This window comes from Osmerus mordax, chromosome 14 (assembly GCF_038355195.1).
Source record: "Osmerus mordax isolate fOsmMor3 chromosome 14, fOsmMor3.pri, whole genome shotgun sequence".
NCBI classification, from domain to species: domain Eukaryota; kingdom Metazoa; phylum Chordata; class Actinopteri; order Osmeriformes; family Osmeridae; genus Osmerus; species Osmerus mordax.
Genome location: NC_090063.1, coordinates 16,554,097 through 16,580,365, shown reverse-complemented (window position 1 = coordinate 16,580,365; position 26,269 = coordinate 16,554,097). Strand labels below are relative to the sequence as shown.

The following is a 26,269-nucleotide window of genomic DNA, read 5'->3' as shown; positions in this document are numbered from 1 at the left end:
AGCCACCGAGACCAAATACATCATTAATCTCAATAGGTGGTCTGATTTAGCGCTAGAGATGTGGGGTCAGCAGGGTAAGGCTGGGCACGTGATTCTGCCATTGGCGCCAATTTATTGAAAGCGAGGGATTTATGTCCCGTGTAAAAAGGTTACTGGACTTGGACTTTAGGGCATTCTCATCAACGACCTTTCACCTAAGTCACGTCAATGCTTGTCTCGTGAGGTTTACCACCATGCTTGTAAGCTATATTACCGGTACTCATCATCGGTCAGGAGCTGACCATGCGCAGACACATACACACACAGTGTGGGAACGTTCACGTTCATATATACACGCAGAAAGACACACAAACCCACCTTTACTGCTTCGGCATGTGTGACTTTGTCGAACACTTTGTCGTTGACTTTCATGATTTGATCCCCAATCCTCAGTCCTTCCTTCTCTGCCAGTGACCCAGGCTCCACGAGGGACACATATATCCCGACCCCGTGCTCGGAGCCCCCGCGGATACTGAAACCCAAGCCCTCGTTGCTTTTGTGGCGTTTCATGGTAACCTGCCGGAGCTCACCGGGAGGCTCGTGCAGAAAGTCTCTCCCAAGCAACGGGACAAGCGGAGCTGTCCCGTCACTGCTGGTGCTGAAACTATCAGGAGACCCGCGGAGCGCAACTTGAGACTCCGGGGGATTGGGCGGAAACGGCCCGCCGGGAACGGGACTCCCACTGTGTAGGTCTCCGTCTGTTTCCTGGCTCCCATTACTGGCAGCTAAATCCGATTTTAAGTAGAGACCCTCGGAGGTATACTGGTCAAACAACAGCTGGTCGGACCGAGGTATGACCAGACGAAGCATGGGCAAGAGTTGGCGTTTGCTCGGCGCGTTGAGAATGACTTTGAGGGTTTGGACCAGATCGTAGACATTCCGCTTGGAGTGGTAGACATTGAGGCAGTGGATGAACTGCTCGCGCTCGAAGTCGTTAAGCAGCAGGTTGAGCGCGTTGTGCAGCTTCTTTACGTTGGCGGACAGTGTGCGGGCGCTCGAGGCCAGCGAGTTGGCCGAGGAGGAGTTGAGCGACATACGCTCTAGATCCGTGCTCATCCTAGACGTGAGACCGGGACGCGGAGCCACACTGAAGCGGTGAAAGACCGGGCATTAGGGGCGGAGAGCGCTGGGATATGCTCCTTTAAAATGGAGTGTGGCATTGCGATTCCTGGAGGACGTGCAGCCTGGCATTAGCCATATTGGCCGGGTCTGACTGCTGGCTGTATCCAACCGTCTGTATCACCACTCTTTCAGGACGCGGCTTCCAGCAGAAAAGGAAACAACATAAGCTTCAGTTCAATCAGACCATTTTATAAAAGAGATCCTGTAAGACCGTCATCATACTAATACCGGGCACAAAAAAAAAACATTCGAACTTCAGGGAATCATGCGTAACAAGTGTATGCGTCAAAATAATAAAAGGAATATGTAAATTTAGCGTGCATTTAAAAACCTCACAACCCTGTTAATACTGCCAGATCAGCGATGGCGACAAAAGCGAGGTCTGTGTCATTAGCTGCTGTCTTGTTTTCCGGTATAAAGAGGTCAGGTAGTCCCCGAGCTGTCTCCGGTGTCCGCCGCTATCACATCACAAACGGACGCGAGAAAAGAGCGCATAATGAAATAGTCCCACAAAATTCATGAACTTCCATCACACGGAGCAGCGCGCGGTAGAAGAGAACGCACACTTCCTGATGTCCTTGAAATAAGTTCGTTTGGCTAGTGCTTCTATTTGAGACCGAAGTTCATAGCCTTCTGGAGTTGGCTTAAAATGCACCAAGTTCGAGGTTAAAGTGCGCCAAATAACTTGTAGACATCCAGGTCTGTCTTAAAATCCAAAGTATAAAATTACATATAAAATATATGTGACCTGGCGTCAAAGTTGCTTGTTATCTCCTGCGTTGACCTAAACCTTTTCAGGTCTCTCTCTTCGAGGGCTTACTGTGCAGATAAAAGCGGCTGTGCCTCGCTCCAGACCGTCGCTTACCAGGAAATGACGCAGCCATGTGGAGCGAATACGTTGCCTGGTAACCAATAACACACAGCTCATGGAGGTCGACCGAGTCTCGAGGGACTTATCCTACACCTGTATGATCGTGTTTTGTGTAATTAAGAGTCTATTATGTAAACTATCCGTGCACACGCAGACGAACATGTCATTGTTTAATTAGTAGTGAGAACTGAAATTAATCTGTATGTTAAATAAAATCATTAAAGCTTATGTAAAATACATCATTGATGTTCCATAAAGTTAATAACAATAAATCCGAGCCTGAAATATCTATCATTATAACACTTTTAAATTGAGAATAATATTTCCAACAAAGTATCATCAGAACACGATCATTCAAATACTGAGGGGGGAAATATCTAGCCAGACCCGGTCACAGTGGGCTAGAGTTAATAGTGTGTGAGTAAATATAGTTAATCTGACTGTGTGTGCGTGTGTGTTTGATACAAGAATAACACGGCATTACCAACTCCATGTTTAGCCTGACCAGTTTAAGTGGAGGGTGTAGCCTGAGCGTGAGCACTGACTGGGTGAGAGAACAAACACGGCACCGAAGCTTATTCTGTGTACACTACATGTTATCTACAGAGCTGTAGATAAAAGAAAAGAACCACCATTTCAGATAGCATAGAGTCAAATACAGTGCTCCCTGGACGGTTATTCTAGATGTTTAGATTATTTTCAAAGCTTCTGTGCAGGATAAGGGATATCAAGTCCCTGTCTCCGGAGGGCTGAGTTGGTAAAAGAGATAGATGTAGAGTGATTGATGGGTGTGATTAAAGAGGCGATAGGGGTGATGACCTCGGTAAAGCGTAGTAAACACTATTACAGCACGAGCCATCCGGAAGCGGACTGAAACGTTGCGAATACTCTACATTCCACGACAATAAGCACAGCTGAGAGCGAGGCAATAAACTCGGGCCCCTTTCCTCACAGCACCAGCAGAGCTAATGGCTCTGGCTATCAGCTGGATTTTTCAATTTATATAGGAGACTGCGGCTCTTCGTTGTGATGAGCGGGACAGACGAATCCATATCCTTATAGTTCATCCTGACAAGCTGTAATTTATGGCCGTGTGAGCTCACACAACTGTAAGGTGCAAAAGACGATCCCACTGGTACGTATATAATGTGTGCGTGTGTGTGAGAGAGATAAAGATAGAGAAATATATATCCAGTTGTTTGTCAATGAGAGAAAGAGAGAGAGAGACTTCACGGAAATGAAGGGGAAGCGGCCTAGATAAAGCAGAGCAGCCAGAAAGAGATCTCGCATCGACATTCTGACACTTTCAAACTGTCACTTGTACCTGAGTAGACTGAGAATGAGACTAGGCACCAAGGAGGGGCTTATGTGATTTATACAATAGGTTTAGCAGCACATGACTCAGGACTGAATCATTGCCAGTGTGCACAGGACCTGTTTGTCTCTACTCTTGCTGCATGACTGTGTGTCCAGCCGCTGGTCTGCTCCTCTCTGTGTCTCTGGAGGAGGGGAGCCCTCACTGACCTGCTCCTCTCTGTGTCTCTGGAGGAGGGGATCCCTCACTGACCTGCTCCTCTCTGTGTCTCTGGAGGAGGGGATCCCTCACTGACCTGCTCCTCTCTGTGTCTCTGGAGGAGGGGAGCCCTCACTGACCTGCTCCTCTCTGTGTCTCTGGAGGAGGGGAGCCCTCACTGACCTGCTCCTCTCTGTGTCTCTGGAGGAGGGGAGCCCTCACTGACCTGCTCCTCTCTGTGTCTCTGGAGGAGGGGAGCCCTCACTGACCTGCTCCTCTCTGTGTCTCTGGAGGAGGGGAGCCCTCACTGACCTGCTCCTCTCTGTGTCTCTGGAGGAGGGGAGCCCTCACTGACCTGCTCCTCTCTGTGTCTCTGGAGGAGGGGAGCCCTCACTGACCTGCTCCTCTCTGTGTCTCTGGAGGAGGGGAGCCCTCACTGACCTGCTCCTCTCTGTGTCTCTGGAGGAGGGGAGCCCTCACTGAACTGCTCATCCCAAGGTTTCCTGGGAATTTCCCATAAGGGTTTAGGTTGGTTTAGGTGCAGTTCTATAGGCGTAGGTCTATGTCAAGCCCTCTGTGACATTGCTTCCGAAAATGCTTGTACAAATAAAATTTGATTTGAAACGGTGTGCCTGTCCTACCATTAAGGTTTCATTTCGGTAATGGGTACGAGATCAAGCAATAAATAACTAAGTTTAGTGTATAAAATGCCACAGGGCGGCTAGCTGCGCGATTTTAACGAGTAATTAAACTAAAATAATGAATCGACAAAAGCTTAAAGACCAAAATGAGTTCAAATAGCTGAACAGGCAGTTAAAATGGAAGATGGAGTTCTAAAGTGATTTCAAAATAAGTCTATCCTCCATTTTAAGCTCTTGTTAAGGTTACCTTTCCATGAGAGGTCATATCATTTGCATTCCATAGCATGCTACCTTTAAAGATAAGCATCTGCTGAGTATAGCGAAAGTTCTACTGCCCCCCTCCACCCAACACATTAGGGATTTGCATCCCTGTTAAACTTTAAATAACAGGTGGTTTAATTTTCTCCCGCTTGTGGCTACCATTCCAGTGTGGTGTGGAGATAAAACACCAGGCTGTCACGCATATCTCCAGGTGGAAATTTATTGGAGTTCCCTGCCTGTCGGACGTTTAGATCCAGATAACTGCCTGTCAGACAGGCACAGCAGCACACAGCACATCTCCTACATGGTCAAACGGGAGGTGGGTTGATTCCACTCCAACCGATAGTTTGAAAGCAAGACATATTTTTAACACTAACAGCTGCTTTTCGTTCTGTAGTGCTGTTTAATCAAAGATGTGAAGGTAGGTTTCACCATCTTATCCTACAAGTAAATGTCTCCAAGCAGAATGGAAGAAAACCCAACAGTAACTGGGATTAGATATGTGGTTAGAGCATTTGACTGCAGATTAAGGTTCAATTCACCCACTCCCTCTTCCCCATACGTTGCTCTGGATAAGTGTCTGCTAATAACTCCAAAGAACTGACGAAAACCAGGTAAGTTACTCTGCAGAATTCCTCTCCTCATATATTGTGGCTGCTGTCTGTAAACATGTCTTTGGGTCATTTTGCCTCATTCTCCAGACTAAGTATCTAATTTTCCAGATGAGCAGCTCCCAAGTGGCGTAGTCTTCTCAGTTCACATCCAAAAGGAGACCAGAAAAACAAACCGTTCCTAAATATCTACAACAAAGTTATAACTCCACTGGGTTATGTGGGTAGAGACCAATAAATCATTGATTTACACCCAGACAAATTGCATGTGAGTGGACAGTACGAAGCAGGTAGACTGTTGATACACCAAGGCAGACACACACACCCAACCTAACGAGAAGCGAGATCCAGTGCCATTTTCTTATTATGACTCAGCTGTTACTCTACACTGATAGGCTTCCTATTAACATTTACATTTAGTCATTTAGCAGACGCTCTTATCCAGAGCGACTTACAGTAAGTACAGGGACATTCCCCCCGAGGCAAGTAGGGTGAAGTGCCTTGCCCAAGGACACAACGTCAGTTGGCATGACCGGGAATCGAACTGGCAACCTTCGGATTACTAGCCCGATTCCCAAACCGCTCAGCCACCTGACTCCCAGCAATAATAATGTGTTCATTAATCCTTCAGCTCTGGGAGGAAGTGGTGAAACCCCCTCCTGGAGCTCATCTCTCCACAGAGGACGGCCGACCGCTCCCAGACCGTCTCCACAGAGGACGGCCGACAGCTCCCAGACCGTCTCCACAGAGGACGGCCGACCGCTCCCAGACCGTCTCCACAGAGGACGGCCGACCGCTCCCAGACCGTCTCCACAGAGGACGGCCGACCGCTCCCAGACCGTCTCCACAGAGGACGGCCGACAGCTCCCAGACCGTCTCCACAGGCCGTGTGTCTGGACCGACACACGGCCGCAGGGATGCAGCTTGGGCCCTGTCGCCTCGAGGCTGCCCAAGCTGCTTTCGTCTCTGGTTTCCTGTCCCGTTTCCTATCCTTTCTTCCCCTCTGCTTGCCTTCTTTAATCTCCCATCTGAGGGACCGCGGGCCCCCAGCGGGCCCCCCGCGGGCCCCCAGCGGGCCCCCCCGCGGGCCTGTGCCTGTCAGTCCTCTGATGGATCACCCTGCTGGTCGCCCCAGCAGGAGCCAAGGTCTCTGCTCAGAAGGGTTTAGGCCTCCGAGCCTGATCAGCCCTCGCCCTGCTCGAGACGTGTATCATCCCATACCAGGGTAGGGGTGAAAAGGAGGAGAAGGAGGAGGAGGGGAAGAAGGAGGAAGAGATAAAGTTAGAGGAGGAGTAAGAAGAGAAGAAAGAGGAGGAGGAGAAGGGGAAGAAGTGAAAAGAGAAGAATGGAGGCAATCAAAGGTATTAAGCATCTGAACTTTGATGTTGAAAGTTATATAAAATAGTCAAATATATGTAGCCTACGCCGTAATATGCTGGGATAACTCAGAAAAATCTTTCTGAACCAGATTTCTCAGGCAAGGGCTGATGATAGCTGTAGGGCTGTGTTTCAAAACCTCCAGACTACTCCAAGTAAACCACAGAGTGGGAGAGATTGAGGAGAAAGAGGAGAACAAGACAAAGAGAGCATGAAAGAGAGAGAGACATACAGAAGTCAGCCACTGGCTTGTCCCATGAGCCCACCCCCAGTCCACCATTCAAAGATACAATCTCTCAAGTTATTGGGAGTCAGGTGGCTGAGCGGTTAGGGAATCGGACTAGTAATCTGAAGGTTGCCAGTTCGATTCCCGGCCGTGTCAAATTATGTTGTGTCCTTGGGCAAGGCACTTCACCCTACTTGCCTCGGGGGGAATGTCCCTGTACTTACTGTAATTCGCTCTGGATAAGAGTGTCTGCTAAATGACTAAATGTAAATGGTATTACTCTTTACTCTTTGACGAGCCCCAATAATCTGAATCTCCAAGACCTCAGTGTAGCCATGAGGGTGGGACTTTCCCTATGCTGTGACGCCGAAAGCCAGTCCAATACCTGTTGTGTTCTAATTGAATCTAGGACGGTTCCCATGGCTGCTCGTCCCAGGTGGTCCTCCCAGGTGGTTCTCCCAGGTAGTCCTCCCAGGTGGTCCTCCCAGGTGGTCCTCCCAGGTGGTCCTCCCAGGTGGTCCTCCCAGGTAGTCCTCCCAGGTGGTCCTCCCAGGTGGTCCTCCCAGGTGGTCCTCCCAGGTGGTCCTCCCAGGTAGTCCTCCCAGGTGGTCCTCCCAGGTAGTCCTCCTAGGTGGTCCTCCCAGGTGGTCCTCCCAGGTGGTCCTCCCAGGTGGTCTTCCCAGATGCTTCCCCCAGGGTGGTTCAGCTCACTCTCCTGCTCCTCTGTGGTTGGTTGGTAGATACTATAGACAGACAGACAAATGGATGGATGGGGAAATAGAGGGATAGAGATAGAGATGGATAGACAGACAGATCTACCCACTTAAACCTGTTTAAAACAGAACAAAGGATCAAATGAGCTGATTTCACAGCGTCCACATGCCACAAACAAAGGGTTAACTTGTCCAACTGCACCAGGAAATTGCACCAGACTGGAAATCACTTGAGTGGTTTTACATTGGCAGAGGAGATGTGGTGCTGGGGCCTCATAGCCATCCTAGCGAGGCAGCAAAGTGCTCCTGTGAGCGTGTTACTCTAAACAGACTCCCATGCTGCAAGCTGCGAGATAGAGGCAGACAGAGAGATGTTCAGGACGGCATTGTCTCCACAGATGGGTCTAATCACCCTGCTGTATGCCAGCAGAACTGCTCTCCTGGAACAGCTCTGCTCTGAAACAAAATACAGCTGAATACTTGGAAATGATGAGACACCAGCCCTTTGCTCTGTACATTACATTACATTTAGGCATTTAGCAGACGCTCTTATCCAGAGCGACTTACAGTAAGTACAGCGACATTCCCCCAAGGCAAGTAGGGTGAAGTGCCTTACCCAAGGACACAATGTCATTTTGCACGGCCGGGAATCGAATCAGCAACCTTCTGATTAATAGCCCGACTCCCTAACCGCTCAGCCATCTGATCCCCAACTGTACCTTGTCCTCCCCTGACCCAGACACATCCCCGCTGTCCTCCCCTGACCCAGACACATCCCCGCTGTCCTCCCCTGACCCAGACACATCCCTGCTGTCCTCCCCTGACCCAGACACATCCCTGCTGTCCTCCCCTGACCCAGACACATCCCTGCTGTCCTCCCCTGACCCAGACACATCCCTGCTGTCCTCCCCTGACACAGACACATCCCTGCTGTCCTCCCCTGACCCAGACACATCCCCGCTGTCCTCCCCTGACCCAGACACATCCCTGCTGTCCTCCCCTGACCCAGACACATCCCCGCTGTCCTCCCCTGACCCAGACACATCCCTGCTGTCCTCCCCTGACACAGACACATCCCTGCTGTCCTCCCCTGACCCAGACACATCCCTGCTGTCCTCCCCTGACACAGACACATCCCTGATGTCCTCCCCTGACACAGACACATCCCTGCTGTCCTCCCCTAACACAGACACATCCCTGCTGTCCTCCCCTGACCCAGACACATCCCTGCTGTCCTCCCCTAACACAGACACATCCCTGCTGTCCTCCCCTGACACAGACACATCCCTGCTGTCCTCCCCTGACCCAGACACATCCCTGCTGTCCTCCCCTGACACAGACACATCCCTGATGTCCTCCCCTGACACAGACACATCCCTGCTGTCCTCCCCTAACACAGACACATCCCTGCTGTCCTCCCCTGACACAGACACATCCCTGCTGTCCTCCCCTAACACAGACACATCCCTGCTGTCCTCCCCTGACCCAGACACATCCCTGCTGTCCTCCCCTGACACAGACACATCCCTGCTGTCCTCCCCTGACACAGACACATCCCTGATGTCCTCCCCTGAAGAACTTATGAAAATGAATCTGTGTGACTAAATCTGGCACATTCACATAATGGACTCTTAAGTCCCTTATTAAATAAACATAAACATAGTTCAAGGAACGTTCTGTCTCTAATTCACAGAGGACTCTGAAGAGCGACTAGGACTGTGCAGTCGTATCACGTTGTCTGTCTGCGTGTGCTCTTCTGTTTGTTTCTCCCTCCCTCAGACCGGATGTCAGGCAGAACAGACACATCACAGTGTTGTGGAGGCAGACAGGTCGCAGAGGTTCCTGTCTACAAGCCACAAGCTGTCCAATCTCGTTAGGCGTAAGAGTTGAACGAGTCCCTTGCCGAATCCACGACCTAACAATGCCAGACGGTAACTGACAGCGAATGCACCAATGACAGATGAAGTTTTACAGGTTCTTGCTTCCACAAGGCTCAGTCTCCTAATCCCAGGGGGACAGAGTCTGAACAGATCAGATGATGTGTCGGTCATCTCAAAACCCATACGTCCATCAGACGAGAGAAACTTATCTGACATAAATATAGACCTACCAGTAAGCTACATTTAAATCAAAAACAGCTAACGCCATTTTGTTTCTGCTGCCCCCTGGTGAGCAAAAAAAGTATACAATTAATCATGCGCAAAATCTGAGCGATTATGTACAGATCAAGGCTCACTAATGATTACTAACATTCAAATTGCAGGAACGATACACCACATTAATAATAATTCAAATTGCATTAACAGTGATCCCATTTAGATAATGGGTTGGATAACTGCTGAGTGAATCAACACATTTCTACTAGAATGTTTGACCTGATTTAGTGAGAAGTGATAGTTATGTTAGTCTGGACTAGGACCTACTGTAATTAGTCCATTTCCTGGAGCGCTAACCACACGGGTCAGTAAAATAATTCCCCGACCAGTGATTGGGACTGATTAACATCCCCAGCCTGACTTCCGATAATCGATTTCCATTAACACGACAGAAAACACAGAATAATATACATGGGGAAAAGCCAACAAGGTTAATCAATGACTACGTTTAAAATCTTTATTGTTGATTTACATGGAAGGATGAATGACAGTATAGCCTACTCGCACCGGTAGAAGCGGCATCTTACTTACAAAAAGCAGTATGAACATTATACAGGCCATTCCAAAGTCTTACAAAAGTCTTTGAAAGCTGCAAGGAATCAACAAAGTCCTTCATTTTCACCACAAGCCGAATCCGATAAACTAATCAATGCCTTCAGGTAATCTTAGTGCTTAATTGGCTGGGGAAAATGGATACGCGTTCTCTAAATTGTTCAACTCAGCGCGAAAAAACAAACGGTAGGCCTATTGATCGTTTCTGTGGCACTTTGTTGACAGGGTCACATTAGGACTTTCTACAAACCGAAGGCTTCACTGAAGCGACAAATAACATTGAAATGTATATTGTGCAGTGGCTAATACCTTTTAAATGTGGCTAATTTAGTGTGAGCGTTATCACCTCCATTATCCAATTTCTGTCCAGCATTCGTCTTCATTGCTATACTTAATTTCATTCTTACAAAGGAACCGAAAGATCTTATGTTAGTGGTTAAGCTTTCACAAAGGCAAGAAGTTAAATCTGATAAGTTACAGTAACATACATCCTGCTCTGTTAAACCAAAATACCCCTCAAGTGTATTTTGAAAGACGCGCATAACGACGACTCGTTTTCTACACGAGCTTATCATTCTTCTTCCGTCTGAAGAACTTGCAGAAAAACGCTGTCTTGAATAATGGATGGCGTTAAAAGCCTGAGCTGGGTGGAGCTGATTGAGACAGGAGAGGCAATTACTGAGAGGCCGCTTATCTGTGTGAGGACCCTTCGAAGAGAGGATCCTCTCATCACGGCTCGGAAGGCACCGGAAAGACATCTGACAGGCCAGAAAGGTACGCTAACACAGCCGTGGACGTGATGATCATGTGGTCAGAGGAGCCATGGTCTGGGGACGTTTCTTATTGAAATCCAGATATTTTTTTAGTTTTCTTTTGACGGTTTGTGTACAGTTGATCCCAGACTAGTCATGTGGGGGTACGAATCTCTCCTGGACCTACGGCATCAAAGTAAAGGTTTGTTGATGTAGACTAGCAGAATTAGGTTTTACATCCAACTGGCCTCTTTTAAACTAACAGCAGTTGATCGACTACTGTAAGCCTACAGTAGAAATATTATCATTAAAACAGCTTTCAGGAGCAGTTATTGTAGCCGTGTCTTACGGCTATCAAATGTAGCTTGCACATCTCAAAGCTTTGCCTAACCTCAGGTAAAACCAAAAGTCATTTAGTTTCATCAATATAAGAATGGCCATTAAATATCTACACTTAATCGACAAAACCCCTCACAGCCCCAAACCCACTTCAGAAAATAGCAAGACACAGCCGAAAGTGCTTTTCAAAAAAGATTCACCAATTAATCTACCCTTCTACTCATCAAGTGCCTTTTCGGTTGTGGCTGTCAGAAGATGAGTAAGTAGAACTGTTTTCCAGTCGAATCGTTTCATTCAAGCACATTAAACATTTTCCCCGAAACCACAACCATTTCATCAAGGCTTCTAACAAACAGAAAACCCCATAAACCGCGCATCCCTCACGCTGCGACAGACGAACATGTCGAACGTTCGGACAAGATTATACATGGCGCGAAGCTCGTTCGCTTGACTGAATTATGCACGGGGACGCTGTCGGCAGAGTTCGCACTCCAACCACACCATTAAATATTAACTTGTTATTTTCAGTCTTTCAGTTTGTTTCTTCATTACTGAGGACACGTGGAAGCGTCAATTCATTTCCCATTCACAGAAAATATATTACAAAACAACTTAAAGGGTGCACCCTCCCCCAGAGACCCTGAAACAGGAGAACCCAACATTCATAGAAAAGGACACACTCGCCTTAAAAAATAAATAGCTGTCATTATTTACAGTGTGGTCCCGATTTCCAAATGGACAAAGGACATTATGTTTGCAGCTCCATAATCCGAAACCTTTACTCCAACTACGTCTACAGCAGGTATAATCAACTCTTATGATCAGTGAGTTCCCTTTCCCTAGTCACACAAAATAGACAATAAATCCTTCCTTTCCCAGCCAAAGTACAAAGCATTCCTTCCGTAATGCTTGTTTCTCACATTGTGACACTGCGGCTGGACCTTCTCATGGATGGTAGAGCTTATTAGTGGCACAAGGCCTATGACTGGCACCAGAGCACGAGTCCAACCTTCAGGCCTTCCTGTTTGGCCTCCTTAATTTTATGGTGCGTAGCGCGGTAACAGCAAAGGTCCAGAGAACTCCTTTTCCAAATGTACAAAAGGACTGTGCGACAGAGGCCAGCTCTGCGGGGTTTTCCTTCTTCGTTTGGCTCCTTCCAGTAGACAAAGTCAAAGACTGTTAAAAATATACAGAGGGTTAAAGAAGGCTAGTGATCGGCTGACCTGACCTACAACTCCTCAGGACATGAACGAGTGACTTGTAGACCTTGTGGAGCTGTCTGTCTGTCTGTCTTCTTCTTCTTCTGTCACGAACCAGCAGATCGTATTTTTCTATTGCAGAAGTCTCCAGACGGAATCAGGCCCCAGACAGAATAAAAATGTAATAAAAAAAAAAAAAACTGTTGATTGCTCGACAGGAAGAGCCCCCAGAATGCCGAGCGGCCCAACGGGGGGGCTGACTCCCGCGTCTCAGGGAGCGGAGGGCCAGATGGGGAGGGGGTGAGCCTCGGTGTTGAACACGTACTTGTCCAAGCTAAGGAGGTCCGGTTCGTCTGAGAAGAGCAGGTAAAAGTACTTGAGGGTCTCTCCCAGGAAGAAGCTCTCCATCTTGTCCCTGGGCCCCGGGTTCACGGGGTCACGCACGTTGTTGATGGAGGTATAGCCCCCGCTGGGAACCTGGGGGGGAGGGGGGAGACAACAACACACATTGAGGTTGGGGGTAGGTGTGTTAGGGGTTGGGGGGAAGGGTTAAGGTTTGGGGGTAGGTCGATAAGACAGACAACACACATTTGGAATCTTGGTTAATGAAGAGTGGATGGGTACGAACACAGTGCTACACCAGAGGACACCAACTCCTACTTAATCTTCATCTTGGAATCTCAACTACAATAAGAAAAGTATGAGACGAGTCGATGGGTCTGAGTGCGGTACGAGAAGTGCATTTAAAAGCCTTCTTCCCGTTGGCCTGGGGGATGGCGAAGGGGGTTCTGTGTGGGACTGACTGACCCGGGTGTACTTGTTGAAGCTCTGGAGGATGTCCCAGCCCCAGTCGCGGTACTTGCTGTCCTGGGTGAAGCGGTGTAGGTAGAACAGGCTCTCCACAGTCTCCGGACGCAGGAGGTTGTGTCTGTCAGCGGGCTGAAGGGGAACAGTGCCAGATCAGCACTCAAACACCTTAATGCACCCCAACACTGACCCGAATGCACCCCAACACTGACCCGAATGCACCCCAACACTGACCCGAATGCACCCAAACACTGACCCGAATGCACCCCAACACTGACCCGAATGCACCCAAACACTAACCCGAATGCACCCCAACACTGACCCGAATGCACCCAAACACTAACCCGAATGCACCCCAACACTGACCCGAATGCACCCCAACACTGACCCTAATGCACCCCAACACTGACCCTAATGCACCCAAACACTGACCCGAATGCACCACAACACTGACCCGAATGCACCCCAACACTGACCCGAATGCACCCCAACACTGACCCGAATGCACCCCAACACTGACCCTAATGCACCCCAACACTGACCCTAATGCACCCCAACACTGACCCTAATGCACCCCAACACTGACCCTAATGCACCCCAACACTGACCCGAATGCACCCAAATACACCCCAACACTGACACACACAGACTTTACATCCCCTTTGTGTTTAATTAATTTGATGCTAATATGATACAGAAAGCGTGTGTGATATCAAAAGCCGAGCTCAAGATCTGACAAGAAGTATTTAGCGAGATAGTTTAACATTGGGAATTAGATCCCGGGGGTTAGGGGCTCTGAGAGAGAGACAACATCTGATATTCTCAGCAAGAGTTTGCTTTGAAACTCGCACCACATAAACACAGAGAAGAGCCAAATCTAGTTTAATTAGGGCGAGCAACGAAACCAGCTAAGCAGTATCATCGACACCACGAGAGGCTGTCTTCCAGAATCCGCCACGTGAACACATTTAGTCATTTTAGTCATTTAGCAGACACTCTTATCCAGAGCGAATTACAGTAAGTACAGGGACATTCTCCCTGAGGTAAGTAGGGTGAAGTGCCTTGCCCAAGGACACAACGTCATTTGACCCGGCCAGGAATCGAACCGGCAACCTTCTGATTACTAGCCCAATTCCCTAACCGCTCAGCCACGTGAACACACACACCCGCCACGTGAACGCCCGAGTGAGAAGGCCTCACCTTGACGTCCAGCTCGCGGCCGTCGTGGGGCTGCAGGTTGAAGTGGGCGATCTCAGGGCTCAGGCCTGTCTCCATCTGAACGTACATCTGGTGGCAGGTCTCCATCAGCTGCAGGGCCAGCTCCATGTGCTCGGTGGGCAGCCCGTTGTGGGCGCCCAGCGCCAGCGTGCCCGGAAGGAAGCACACCAGGTGGTCCTGGGGGGGGGGGGGGAGTAAAAAAATAAAAAATAAAATACTTTTGGGTGTTGTTAAGTTAAATTCTTTTTTGAAAAGTAAAAAATAAATGTAAAAAGTTTCATCATTGATGAGATGAGGATTACTGTAGTCTCTTGTAGTGCTTTAATCTACTCAATTTTAGGCTTCTCTGTTCTGTTTTTAAGACGCAGTGTGTGTGTGTGTGCATGCGTGCGTGCGTGTAGCATGCGTGTGTGTGTGCACGTGTGTGTGCGTATGTTTGCTTCTCACCATCTTGGGGTTGAATCGGTTTTGGGACATCTCCCCTACGAAGGTCAGTCTGCTGGGTCCAGTCTGTTTAAGAAGGTGTTTCTTCACCCCCTCCACCGCCTGCAGGTAGTCCTCCAACAGGCTACACACACACACACACACACACTTTATCCCCCCACCCATCTGCTCCTCAACCTTGGACACTAGTCAGGTCCAGTTCATGCTGTTTCTGCTTACTCATTCTCTGTCTTGCCTCCCTGGATCCACTGCTTGAGCAGGTACTCGTAGTAGCTGTCTGCCCGCGCGCCCAGCGTGAACGCCCCTTTATGGGTGAACTGGCCGCTGTTGGTGTTGATGAACATGGGCACCAGACCATCGCGTTTCCCTGGCAGCTTGTGGACAAGCCTCATCACCTCGTTCACCACCTCCTGGTCGAGGGAGAAGGGGAACAGGTTACTACCCTCCAGCCGGCTCACTGCACTATCAGTTTACATTTAATTGCCTTGAAACTCTTTGACATGAATTTGAAAGGGTCATTTCGGACGACTTGCTGTATACAGTTCTTAACAAGAACTGCAACAGATGGTAAACCATAATCCTCCAAAATTATTATTATATTTGCCAGGGGCGTAGGTTTGTTTTCAAAAGTGGGTGGGACAGCTTTTATTAATTTTTTACTGAGGATGTGGACGTTAAATAACATTTTCAGAATATAGAGAATGTGGGGACTTCACTGAGATCAAACGTTGAAGTCAATGAGAGCTGCGCTCCACAGCGCCCCCCTCCCTCCCACTGGCCGGACCTGGTACTGCGGGTCCTGGGTGAGGCGGCTGAGCTCTCTGAACTCCAGCTGGACGCTGGTCACCTCGGCGACCGTGCTGTCAGCCGTCCAGCGGGGCGGGTGGGCTGAGCCCTTCCCCAGGTTCACGTCAGAGAAGGGGATCTTGGAGGGGGTCTTGAAGGCCGGCATCAGTCTGGTGCCGATGTCTGTCTGGAGGCCGCGGAGAAAACAGGGATGGATTGAGTTTGTTTAATGGATATGTGACTATGTTGTTTTGGGTTCTGCCTATCCTCGTATTTTTTACTTACTTACTAATATTACTTATTTAATAAAATCTTATCAATTAATCATAAATATTTTCATCACCTCACTTAGTTTTCTTATCCACCCCTCCCCCCTTACTTCCTGTTTCAATGTTGTGTCCGTTGCAGCAGCAGGCCGTAAAGGCCGTGTGTGTGTGTGTGTGCGCGTGGCAGTCGGCATGCCTCTGACTCACCGCCTTGTCGAGGAACAGCTGGTCTCCAGTCAGGTGGTAGGTGCTGAGCAGGCCTCCCAGGATGCGGATGGTGCTCTCAAACAGGTTCACGTCCACATCCTTGGAGAAGGACAGCTCCGTCTCCACCCAGTTCCTGGCCTCCGCGAACTCTGCGTGACGACGCGAGAGGGGGAGTTAAGCAGGAAGACAGGGTGGAACGGAAATGTTATCTGTAGAGATGCCGAGGGCGAAGAAATGTGCTGCGATACTGGCTCTTTGTCTCTGAGCAGATTAGCATTTACACAATTTATCCAGAGGGTTGAAGGTTGTTATCGGGCAAGGAATGAACCGATGGTTAAGAACAGCTGAACAAAGTTTGTTTGTCATGTCAACTGTATGCGTCCTCTATTGTCTAACACAATCCCTGCAGGTCACTGTGCCTCAGAGAGACAGGGTGGGAGCAGGGGAGGCTCTGCTCTTGCAAGCGTAATAAAGACACACGCTGCCTTCGTAACATTCTGCTGTCTCCTGGTTCCACCTTTTTTGTGAGTTCAACAAATGGAGAAAAACGTCCACGACAAGAGAGAGAGAATTTGGCTGGGGGGGAGAGGGTTAGGGAGGTGGGGGGGGTTAGGGAGGTGGGGAGGGAGAGGGTTAGGGAGGTGGGGGGGTTAGGGAGGTGGGGGGGAGAGGGTTAGGGAGGTGGGGGGGGTTAGGGAGGTGGGGGGGGGGGTTAGGGAGGTGGGGGAGAGAGGGTTAGGGAGGTGGAAGGGTCGCAGAGCAGCCTGGGCCGTACCCTCCTTCAGCCCCAGGATCCACATGGTGTCCAGGGCGTCGATCAGCGTCAGGCCCAGGCCAAACCACTCCCCGAACGACTTGGACAGGGGCTTGAGCTCGTCGTGGCCCCAGGCGAACTCCTTGTAGCCCTTCCAGGCGTGCGTGAAGGCCTCTCGCACAACCTCCAGCCTGTCTACGGAACTCATGGAAACTACACACACACACACACACACACACAACAACTCAGGGAGGCGTGTGTGAGGGTGTGGTAGGGTGTGTGGGAGGCGTGTGTGAGGGTGTGTGTGAAGGTGTGTGTGTGACGTGTGTGAGGCGTGTGTGTGAGGGTGTGTGTGGCGTGAGAGCGGACCTGGCTCCAGGGGACTGGCGTCCTTGGCCCCGGGGGAGGCTGGGATGTCTCTCTCAGGAGAGGGAGGGGCCTCTGTGGCCTGGTCTGCCTCGATCATGGCCCCTCTCCAGCTACACACACCAGACACACACAAGCGCTTAACAAGGACCATCCACCTTGTCTTATTACAGGCTATACTGTAGCTACAATTAAACCACATCATCATATTTTCCACACATACCTGCATTGCTATTAACAGTCATCGCCCCCCACCCCCCCTCCCCTCCTTGTACACTGCTTTGTAAACAAACATCCACTAAATTAATCCGGTATTTTTAAATGCCCACCTGACAAGTTGTTTATCTCCCTTCTCTTCTTCCACCTCCTCAGTTTTCCCAGGAGGCTCCGGCTGCTTCCTCACCAGCAGCTCTGAGGCGTTCCCTGCCCTCTGCTGGCTGGGAGGGCCTCTCTTGTTCAAGAACGGCCTCTTCTGGAAAACAACATGGTGGGTCACGCTTGGCGATCAACAGTCGCTAAGGTTCGATTAGGGTATTAAAACCATCGTAGTGAAGCGCAGTATAGTCTAACTCTGAGGTTTTTGGGCTCAGTACCTTCTTTTCCTGATTTCTGAATCCAAGTACCCTGTATAACCGTATTTACATTGTATACATTTGTATTTATACCCCCCCCCCCCCCAAAAAAGAAATCCACTTTCTCTCATTTGCCCCCTGTAGTACCTCCACGTACCCCTAGGGGTACAGTACCCCCATTTGACAAACTCTGGTCTAAGTGATTCTCACCTTGACAAGGGGTTTGGGTAGAAGGAGGACCTTGGGTTTCTGTGGCTCGGGGATGATCTCTGGGATGATTTCCGGGACAGGGATGAGGACTGGGCCTGCGGCCGGGCCCAGAGCTGGACCCACCTCTGGCCCTGCGGCCAGCCCCACAGCAGCTGCCCTTGCCCCCACAGCTGGGCCAGCCACAGGGTTGGCACCTGGAGGAACTGGTCTCAGCTCTCTGTCATCCAGCTCAACCCAGTCCTCTCTGTCAGGCACGTCTGCACAAACACACACACGTCACAAACAAAAAACGATGCTGGGCGGAACAAAAGCTTTCTCCTGAGAAGTCAATCCTTCAACAAACTTGTGTAAGAACCACATCTCCTGCATTCTTTAGTGCATGCGTGTGTGCGTGTGTGTGCTAGAGCCCGACCAATAAAGGATTTTTAAGGCCGATACCGATACAAATATTTGGTGATTTAAAAATCTGATATTCCGATATCGGCCAATATAAAAAAATATTTTAAAAATCCAGAAATGCGTAACAAAACAAATTTGACTTCCCTAACTGTAGTTATTTGTAGTTTAAATGTAGTCACTTTTAGCAGAAGTTCTTATCCAGAGCGACTAAGTACAGGGACATTCCCCGGGTTAAGTGCCTTCCCAAGGACACAACTTCATTTGACATGGCCGGGAATCGAACCAGCAACCTTCTGATTAATAGCCCGATTCCCTAACTGCTCAGCCATCTGACTCCGATAATATCGGGCCGCCGATATATCGGTCGGGCTCTAGTGTGTGCTCACTTCCCCACAGCCTGGAGAGGCCAGGGTAGGACAGCAGTCCACAGAGTGTGTGTGTGTGCTCACCTCCCCACTGCCTGGAGAGGCCAGGGTAGGACAGCAGTCCACAGATTAGCAGCAGGCCCAAGAGGAAGAGGACAAGACTGCGCTGCAGGCGAGAAAGCTGCTTCCATTTCTGTGGTGGGACAAACAGGAAGTAAGAAGTGTGTTTCTTCTGCCCTGCTGTAGCACTGGGAGGGAAACTGTGTGTGTGTCGGGGGGGGGGGGGGGGGGGGGGTATACATGGCCATCATCTCAAACTGCTCAGCATGTTGTTCCCAATGAGCTCAGTTCATTCTTCATGCATTACTTGATGTTACCTAGGGTGTGGCCTGGGAAAGCAAGAAAGAGAGAGAGAGCTTGAGAGAGAGAGAGAGCTTGAGAGAGAGAGAGAGAGAGAGAGAGAGAGAGAGAGAGAGAGAGAGAGAGAGCTTGAGAGAGAGAGAGAACCTCATGGGAAGCAACAGCATCAGGTCAAACTAGAGGCCTCTATTTAGAGCACCTAATTAACACTTGTAGTAGGACACAAAGGCCCGGATGAGCAATGATCAGTCAGCCATGTTAGGAAACAAACAACCCTATCCCAAGAGACACCTTGAGAAACCATTAAATGCTGAAGCTTCAATCCAACGTTCAGACATTTTAAATGGGAAGAAATTCCACTCATCCACTGTGCCCATATTACTTTATCTAAAGATATATACATACAAAAATAAAACTGTGACTGTTGGTACGACTTGGTAACTCAATACTGCAATGGATGAAGAAGAAACTCATTGTGACAATGTTCCTTTAGATACTAACTGCTTCAGGCAGGAAACAGATACGAAAAATCTGGTGCCTCTTGCCACATCTAACAAACAAGAGAAAAACGTTGTGGGGGCTGAGAGACCGGTTGAACGGGAGTTCAGCTTGCGTGACCAACCGGCTGTTTTGAGGTGGGACACGCACCTTTTCATTCATTCACCAGCTCATTCAGTATTAATTCATTCATTCGCTCACTCACCCTCAAGCAGGATTGACGACGGTGCTTGCCATTGTTGTAGCTGCGGCTGTGCTGGTCACTGAGGGTGAGGGAGATGAAGTCCTTTCTGGGTGGGGGGTACATCTCTCCTGATGACAGCGACCGTCATAGAAGGCGCATACAAGCTGCTGTACTGATAACAGGAGAGAAGATTAATAGCGATCCTGCAATCAATGTTATGAACGTTGCCTAACCTAACACTATACACTCGAGTCATTGAGATTATAATCAAAGACAGTGCTACATGTGTGGTAATACATTGCTTAGTTAAGTATTTGTTGATCTCCTTAACCCACGGGTTTATGTTTAGATACAGCGGCGATAGATTCATTGGATCATGAAAAGTGAGCTCTGCGCGTCTGTCAAACATGGCAATGGCTCCTTTTTTAGCTAGCGCACCTGTTTACGACTTGGTAAATCAAAAAATCTGATAATCACGCACCGTACCTTTCATGCAAAATACTTTGATATCCTCCTGATGTATTCTCACAGGGCACTAGACAGGTTTATAGATATCATCACATCCGTAAAATGGAACAGTGTACTTATTCTGAACTTACCTTGCAGATAGCCTGGTTGTAGTGTCTTTGCGGCGTGTTGTTTTTTGTTAGCAAGTGTTTTCTGGACCTGAGGGAGAAGCTAGCTAGCTAGCTACGTTGATTCTCCCAGCCGAACCATCTCCACACCCCAACCCAGCTCCGTAATCCTCCTTTTATGTGGGTAGCTAGCCAGCGTTTAGCCAGATGTAGAGCTAGCTAGCTGCCTACATTCTGACAGTAAGAAACACATCAGCTAGCTATCTTGCTGGCTACCTTCGACTTGTTTCCGAACGGTGGCCAGGCAAAGTAGAGCTGTTAAATCTGGGTTACTTTACCAGACATAAATATTACATGGTAAATATTCTATGGATGATAATTGACTGTATTAGTTGGCTAGCGGGCTAGCTGTGATGGGTTTTGACTGCAAGTGACCACACTCTGGAGACATGTTTCGTTGTGTTTTTGTCACATGATCAGCACGTCATTAAGATTTGAGTTGTTACTTGGTACTGATATATATATTATAAAGTTACTTTGAACAAATAAATAAAATGGAGTAACGAAGGATAACGCAATTTAGTTTTCCTTGTGAATTTAAAGAACATATCTTTAAAACGTAGTCATGGAAAAGTACCTTGCTGTTATGATGTAGGATACCAACATCAAAAAACAAATAGCCTATTAAATAATTAGCAACTGATGTGTTTGATATCTTTTATTGTTATTCAACCAATACATTTTTTCGACTGAGCAGGTGGGTCGCATAGATACAAATGTAGAAGACAGATGTCCAGCATATAATTTCGAGTTAATAAAAAAATTTAACAGTTATGGAGATTTGTACAAAACAGTTCGACAACAATAAAGCACCGATGATCAGTCTCAGCCAGCTAAGGCAATCACGTTAAATGTTTGTATAAATGTCAGCATAATAGCAGTAGAAAATGAAAGTATTTAAAGAATACATTAAACACCTTTTCTCAGTCTGTGCGGGTGAAATAAACAGATGTTTATTAGACTAAAACACAGTCATAATGCATAGTTTCCACGAGGGTCTTGAGGAATGGGTCTTTACTACTGGAACGTTGTGAAAAGTGACAGGTTGCAGTGAACAAGTGGAGTAGCATATAGCCTACGTCGAGGTTTTTACTGGACACAAACAAACAAAATAACGTTTCCTCGTAAATGTTATGTTCCCTGAGATCTCACATCCCAGTCGGTTGGGTTGTCGGCTGCAGACAGTGAACACCACGCATCACCGGTCTCGAATTGCTTTGAGAAACAGAAATTGAATTGTGGTTTTGCTGAGCAAATGTAGACCATGGTGGTCGTTTGTGCTTCAGCACTTAGTGGATTGAAAAGAGTGAACACTTCACTGGACAGAAATTGCTCCGCGCTTAACTGCTGGGCTAGGAAAAGGAGATGGATTGACAGATCACCTCCAAGTTGCAACGCATCTCAAGCATGCTAACGAGTCTCAACGCACAAAATTCAACCCATGTCACACTGCAGCTTCAGTGCGCGCATCGATTCAATATTTAAACCGTACCTGAGACATGTAGAACACAAGTATTGTATACAAGAATGAGGAAAATTGAAATCTACTGTATATACTGCGTTATAACGCATGAGCAAATTATAAAGTCTAGTTATTGAATTGTTTAAAGCAATGGAATATAATAATAATAAAAAAAATGTTTTCCGCCAAAGTGCCGTTGATGAGTTTCAAGTATGGATTGAGGTCCTGTGTCTTCATTGTCAAATGAGGAATTCTTTAGACGACCAGGTGTCAGAATGAGTAGCTCCATCCATGAAAGTAGGTGACCTCACCTAACCCTTCAAGTAGGGAACTTGTGGTTTGATAATGAGCACCGAGAACAGGCAGGACATTAGCTGTGCTTCTGAACACGTTGAGGGGCTGAATCGACCACACAACTCTAGATCAGCCTGTTTAGTTTCCATCTGTTCAGTTTTACACACCAAAGTGGCAGTTAGTGAACCCCCTTTACAGCATAACGAAAGGATGCACTGTAAAAACGGAACGAGAACCGTTTATATAGAGATTAAAAACAAATATAAATTATTCGTCAACAAGGAAAACGTCCCCGTAAACAAAGAACGGACTAGTCCGAAAGATCATGGGCTTGTTAAGATGGATGCCCTCCCAAAGTATCATAACAGTCCATCCACCGACAGATGTCTCCCCCAAACCTGGCAACTGACTGGTGACGAGGCTGGATTCCCTCTGCTCAGCGCGTCTCGGGGTGTGAATACAAGCTTTGATCCTGGCTCTAAGAATGAGTCCTTAAGGATGGGACAGAGGCCTGTTGGCCCCCTACGCCCGCTCTCTAGCTGAAGCAGACGGGCCCGATGGTGAAGCCAAACCGGTGTGTGAAGTTCCCGCTCTCCAGCACCGCCACATCCCTCACAGGAAGCAGGTTCAGGTCCTCAAACTCAAACACAGACTCCCTCGAGCCAGACGCCATCTCTTCTGCAGGCTGCAGCAAAACAAAAGATTTGAAAAGTCAGGTGGCTGAGCGGTTAGGAAATCAGGCTAGTAATCTGAAGGTTGCCAGTTCGATTCCCGGCTGTGCAAAATGACGTTTCCTTGGGCAAGGCACTTCACCCTACTTGCCTCGGGGGGAATGTCGTTTTACTTACTGTAAGTCGCTTTGGATAAGAGCGTCTGCTAAATGACTAAATGTAAATGCCTGCAGCGAGTGCGGCGTGGACCGAGGCCCGCTGCGAGGCCGCATGACTTACCACGCAGTTTTTAAGCGCTCCCAGGTAGCTCTGCCGGCGCGTGTCCGCGAGGAACTTGACCTCTCGTTCCGTGTGTCCCAGTCTGTCCCCGGGGTGGCAGGAGTAGGTGATCTTCTGGACCGCCCTCACGCTCTGCAACCTCAGGAAACGAGTCTGGACCACGCTGGCGCCCGGATAGTAGAACTGTAGTAGCGAGAGGACAGAGATTTTATTTTTTAAAGATGTTTTTGGGGGGCATTTCTCATGCTTTATTAGACAGTTTTAAGTGAAGTGTGACAGAGAAAGACAGAGACAGACAGACAGACAGAGAGAGAGAGAGAGAGAGAGAGAGAGAGATAGAGAGAGAGAGAGAGAGAGAGAGAGAGAGAGAGAGAGAGAGAGAGGAGAGGAGAGGAGAGGAGAGGAGAGGAGAGGAGAGGAGAGGAGAGGAGAGGAGAGGAGAGGAGAGGAGAGGAGAGGAGAGGAGAGAGAGACAGAAATAGAGACAGAAAGAGAGAAAGAGAGCGAGAGAGAAATATGTAAAACAGAAGGCAGAAGCAAGTAAGAGATAAGGGGAGAGGGGAAGAGAGCAGAGGAGAGATAGTGAGTGACAGAGAGAGAACGAGAGAGGGGGAGAACAATCAGCTGTAAACTGCCTGAAACCACATTTACAAACATTAGAAGTTGACAGAACCCAGCAGCGGAGAATAAACTACAAGTATCTCGCAAAGAACAAAGTAAGAGAGAGAGGTGGGTAAAACACGCAGCAAAAGGGCCAAAAGCCAGATTTGAACCCAGGCCTCAGCCTACATGGTACGTGAACATATCCGGTGAGCTCTGGAAATGTATATAAATCCAATTAGATTTGATGTGATTAGTGAGCCACTGTAAAGTGACACAGAGGAGTGACCCTGGCCCACCTGGAAGCCGTCCTCCAGTCTGCTGAGCCACTGGAAGGAGTCTTCGTTCACAGAGTCCTTCAGCCAGGCTTTAGTAGGAACCTGTGGGTGCAAAAAATAACACTGGATTAAAAATAAATAAATAAAAACGACTTAACTATGGAGATTATACTCCCAAGAACCCTGCTTGTCAAGGTTTGCAATTAGAATTCAGGTCAAAACTGAAGTACAAATAAATTTTTGGTAAAAAAAAAATTCAGGTAGAGGGAAAAAAATATTATTATTTTGGGGATCTGCGCTGGGTTTAGTATGTCTGTAGCATATACAATGTATGTATGTGTGTGTGCGCAAGTGTGTTTGTGCATGTAAGTGTGTGACTGTGTGTGTGTGTGTGTGTGTATGTGAGAGAGAGAGGTAGAGAGAGGTGAACTGAGTGCTGATGTCGTACCTGTGGGAACGTGGGGTGAAGGCAGGTCTGGATGTCTGGACCAGAGAAGTTGCAGAAGGCCAGGAGAGCGTCCGCGGGGCTGCCCTGGTTGGGGTCGATGTAGTACGTCCCTGAACACACGATGAATACAACCTCAAGCACTGCAGCATCCTGACCAGCAACAACACTACACATTCACAATCAACCCATTTTTCATTCAGCTGTCATTTGCGAGTTTTAGAAATACAATTCATAGCCATTTTTGCTTTTCCTCTCACTAAAAACATATCTAATAGAGCATAAAAAAATCCCAGAAAATATATCTCAAAATCTTTTTTTTTTTTTTATTCTTTTTTTTTACAAAAACATATTTTTTCGGTGAGGACATGGGTTTGGGGTGGTGTCAGGGATAGTGTCGGGGGTTCAGACCGCTGGCGTAGTGGGGGTGGCAGAGCCAGAGCTCCAGGCAGGTGGTGGCAGGGTGGTCCTGGCTGCCATCTGGAGGGTCCAGCAGCAGCCTGAGGTCCTGCTGCAGGGAGTCCAGCAAGCTCTGAAGCAGGGGGTAGTTCGGCTTGTCAGACACGTACATCAACTCCTGGGAAAGGGGGGGGGGGGATTCGTTTTAGGGACAGAAAATAACAATCCAACAATGGTAACTTCCCATTTCGGAATCGATGGTTTCGAATTATTTTTCTATTTCGGAACCTTCCCGTTTGGAAGCCCCAAAGGTTCTCTGATGCCAGTGTGGATGACTTGCCTTGAGTTCGGTTAGAGTCACGTTCAGAGAGGGGCCTGGAAGACCAGGGAGACCAGGCGGGCCCTTTAATACACAGAAAGATTTCATTGATGAAACGTTTCTGAACTAAACACACACACACCATGTGATTAAACACAACGCTTGTGTGCAGAGCAGCTACAATGTTGTGTGTTTGCAGCCGATCCCACAGCACAACGTGACATTTACAACAGGACGACTGGAAAAAAAATCCATTTCCAGAGTCACTTACCGGGAGTCCTCTTCTCCCCGGTTGCCCAGGAAACCCTGGATAGCCTTTCAAACCCTACGAATACACAGAGAATGTCATGAGAGCTAATAACGGCCTGCACCAGCCAAAGGCATATTCAGATGAAGTATGAAAAGAATAAAATGGAAATGCTTGCCGAAGCATAAATCATATCAGTCTGCCTCCGGAATGAAGTCATTTTACGTGCGGTTGATATGAGGGTCAATATGTTCGTCAGCAGACGAAATGAGCCAATACCAGCACAAAAACTCTTCTTTAGTCACTTTGGATAAGCAGTAATGAATGTCTGAATGGGATTCATGAGATAAGAAGTAGTTCTGTAACTTACCTTTTCGCCAAACAAACCCTGTAGGAGACGAGAGAATGAGAAAATAATGAAGAGATTGTGATGGCCGGTTTGGAATCTCACGCCGCAACACTAACAGCAACACTAACAGCAACACTAACAGCAACACTAACAGCAACACTAACAGCAAATTTCAACCCACTCACTGCCTTCAGGCCCCTCCATTAAGATCACATTATCTACAGCGTCAAAGCTCTTAACAGCAGACTCAATTACTTTTTTCTATAGAAGCCGTTCGAGACAGCCGAGTCGGAAAAAGCATTAATCGACCGCTGAAGCTTTGAAGGCGGAACAGAACGACTGTCGGAGACACAGACAGGTGAACAGGTCGCCACGGAAACACGGACAGGTGAACAGGTGGCCACAGAGAGAAGACGACGCAATTCAAATGAATCAAACTCATTATCCCAGTAATGTCTTCACGGAGAGTCTATGTTTAGATTA

The 26,269-nt window shown here is 48.2% G+C and overlaps 3 protein-coding genes across 6 annotated transcripts in view; all 3 read right to left on the bottom strand.

The window, feature by feature from the left end:
• Positions 1 to 249: 249 nt before the first annotated feature.
• Positions 250 to 1,095, bottom strand: LOC136957005 (whirlin-like). The gene is made up of 3 exons (XM_067251092.1): positions 763 to 1,095; positions 358 to 576; positions 250 to 276 (listed from the first exon to the last, which is right to left on the bottom strand). The coding sequence occupies exons 1-3, from the start codon at positions 1,093 to 1,095 to the stop codon at positions 250 to 252; spliced, it is 579 nt and encodes a 192-aa protein (XP_067107193.1).
• Positions 1,096 to 9,987: 8,892 nt separating this feature from the next.
• Positions 9,988 to 20,723, bottom strand: man1b1a (mannosidase, alpha, class 1B, member 1a). Of its 4 annotated transcripts, none has more exons than XM_067249946.1 (14): positions 20,408 to 20,723; positions 19,830 to 19,980; positions 18,851 to 18,959; positions 18,003 to 18,259; positions 17,550 to 17,692; positions 17,224 to 17,333; positions 16,876 to 17,067; positions 16,101 to 16,249; positions 15,626 to 15,814; positions 15,061 to 15,251; positions 14,845 to 14,965; positions 14,380 to 14,574; positions 13,180 to 13,311; positions 9,988 to 12,849 (listed from the first exon to the last, which is right to left on the bottom strand). In XM_067249946.1, the coding sequence occupies exons 2-14, from the start codon at positions 19,929 to 19,931 to the stop codon at positions 12,643 to 12,645; spliced, it is 2,097 nt and encodes a 698-aa protein (XP_067106047.1). In that variant the 5' UTR covers positions 19,932 to 19,980; positions 20,408 to 20,723; the 3' UTR covers positions 9,988 to 12,642. The 4 variants fall into 4 exon arrangements, with proteins under 4 accessions (XP_067106047.1, XP_067106048.1, XP_067106049.1 ...); XM_067249947.1 differs by having other exon boundaries at positions 19,830 to 19,975; XM_067249948.1 differs by lacking the exon at positions 13,180 to 13,311.
• A 363-nt stretch (positions 20,724 to 21,086) lies between these two features.
• The window catches only part of si:ch211-196i2.1 (collagen alpha-2(I) chain), a 32,597-nt gene continuing 27,414 nt past the window's right edge, over positions 21,087 to 26,269 (bottom strand). Inside the window, exons 54-61 of the mRNA XM_067250373.1 lie at positions 25,808 to 25,825; positions 25,462 to 25,515; positions 25,212 to 25,274; positions 24,884 to 25,049; positions 24,476 to 24,585; positions 24,049 to 24,129; positions 23,150 to 23,332; positions 21,087 to 22,884 (exon numbers count right to left, since the gene is read on the bottom strand). Coding sequence (XP_067106474.1) covers positions 22,735 to 22,884; positions 23,150 to 23,332; positions 24,049 to 24,129; positions 24,476 to 24,585; positions 24,884 to 25,049; positions 25,212 to 25,274; positions 25,462 to 25,515; positions 25,808 to 25,825 — 825 coding nt within the window. The 3' untranslated portion in view covers positions 21,087 to 22,734. The remainder of the gene's footprint in view (positions 22,885 to 23,149; positions 23,333 to 24,048; positions 24,130 to 24,475; positions 24,586 to 24,883; positions 25,050 to 25,211; positions 25,275 to 25,461; positions 25,516 to 25,807; positions 25,826 to 26,269) is intronic.

Bases quoted from the DNA above. Each gene is read 5' to 3' on its own strand.
- LOC136957005 (XM_067251092.1), bottom strand. From the start codon at position 1,095: ATGAGCACGGATCTAGAGCGTATGTCGCTCAACTCCTCCTCGGCCAAC. The intron at 577-762 runs GCCAGTAATGGG...TTTCTGCACGAG, and splicing joins ACTTAAAATCGGATTTAGCT to CCTCCCGGTGAGCTCCGGCA. The intron at 277-357 runs GTGGGTTTGTGT...GCGCATGGTCAG, and splicing joins CACATGCCGAAGCAGTAAAG to CTCCTGACCGATGATGAGTA.
- man1b1a (XM_067249946.1), bottom strand. From the start codon at position 19,931: ATGTACCCCCCACCCAGAAAGGACTTCATCTCCCTCACCCTCAGTGAC. The intron at 15,815-16,100 runs GTGAGTCAGAGG...CGCGGCCTCCAG, and splicing joins AGCTGTTCCTCGACAAGGCG to ACAGACATCGGCACCAGACT. The intron at 13,312-14,379 runs GTGAGGCCTTCT...GTTCCCCTTCAG, and splicing joins GCCGCGAGCTGGACGTCAAG to CCCGCTGACAGACACAACCT.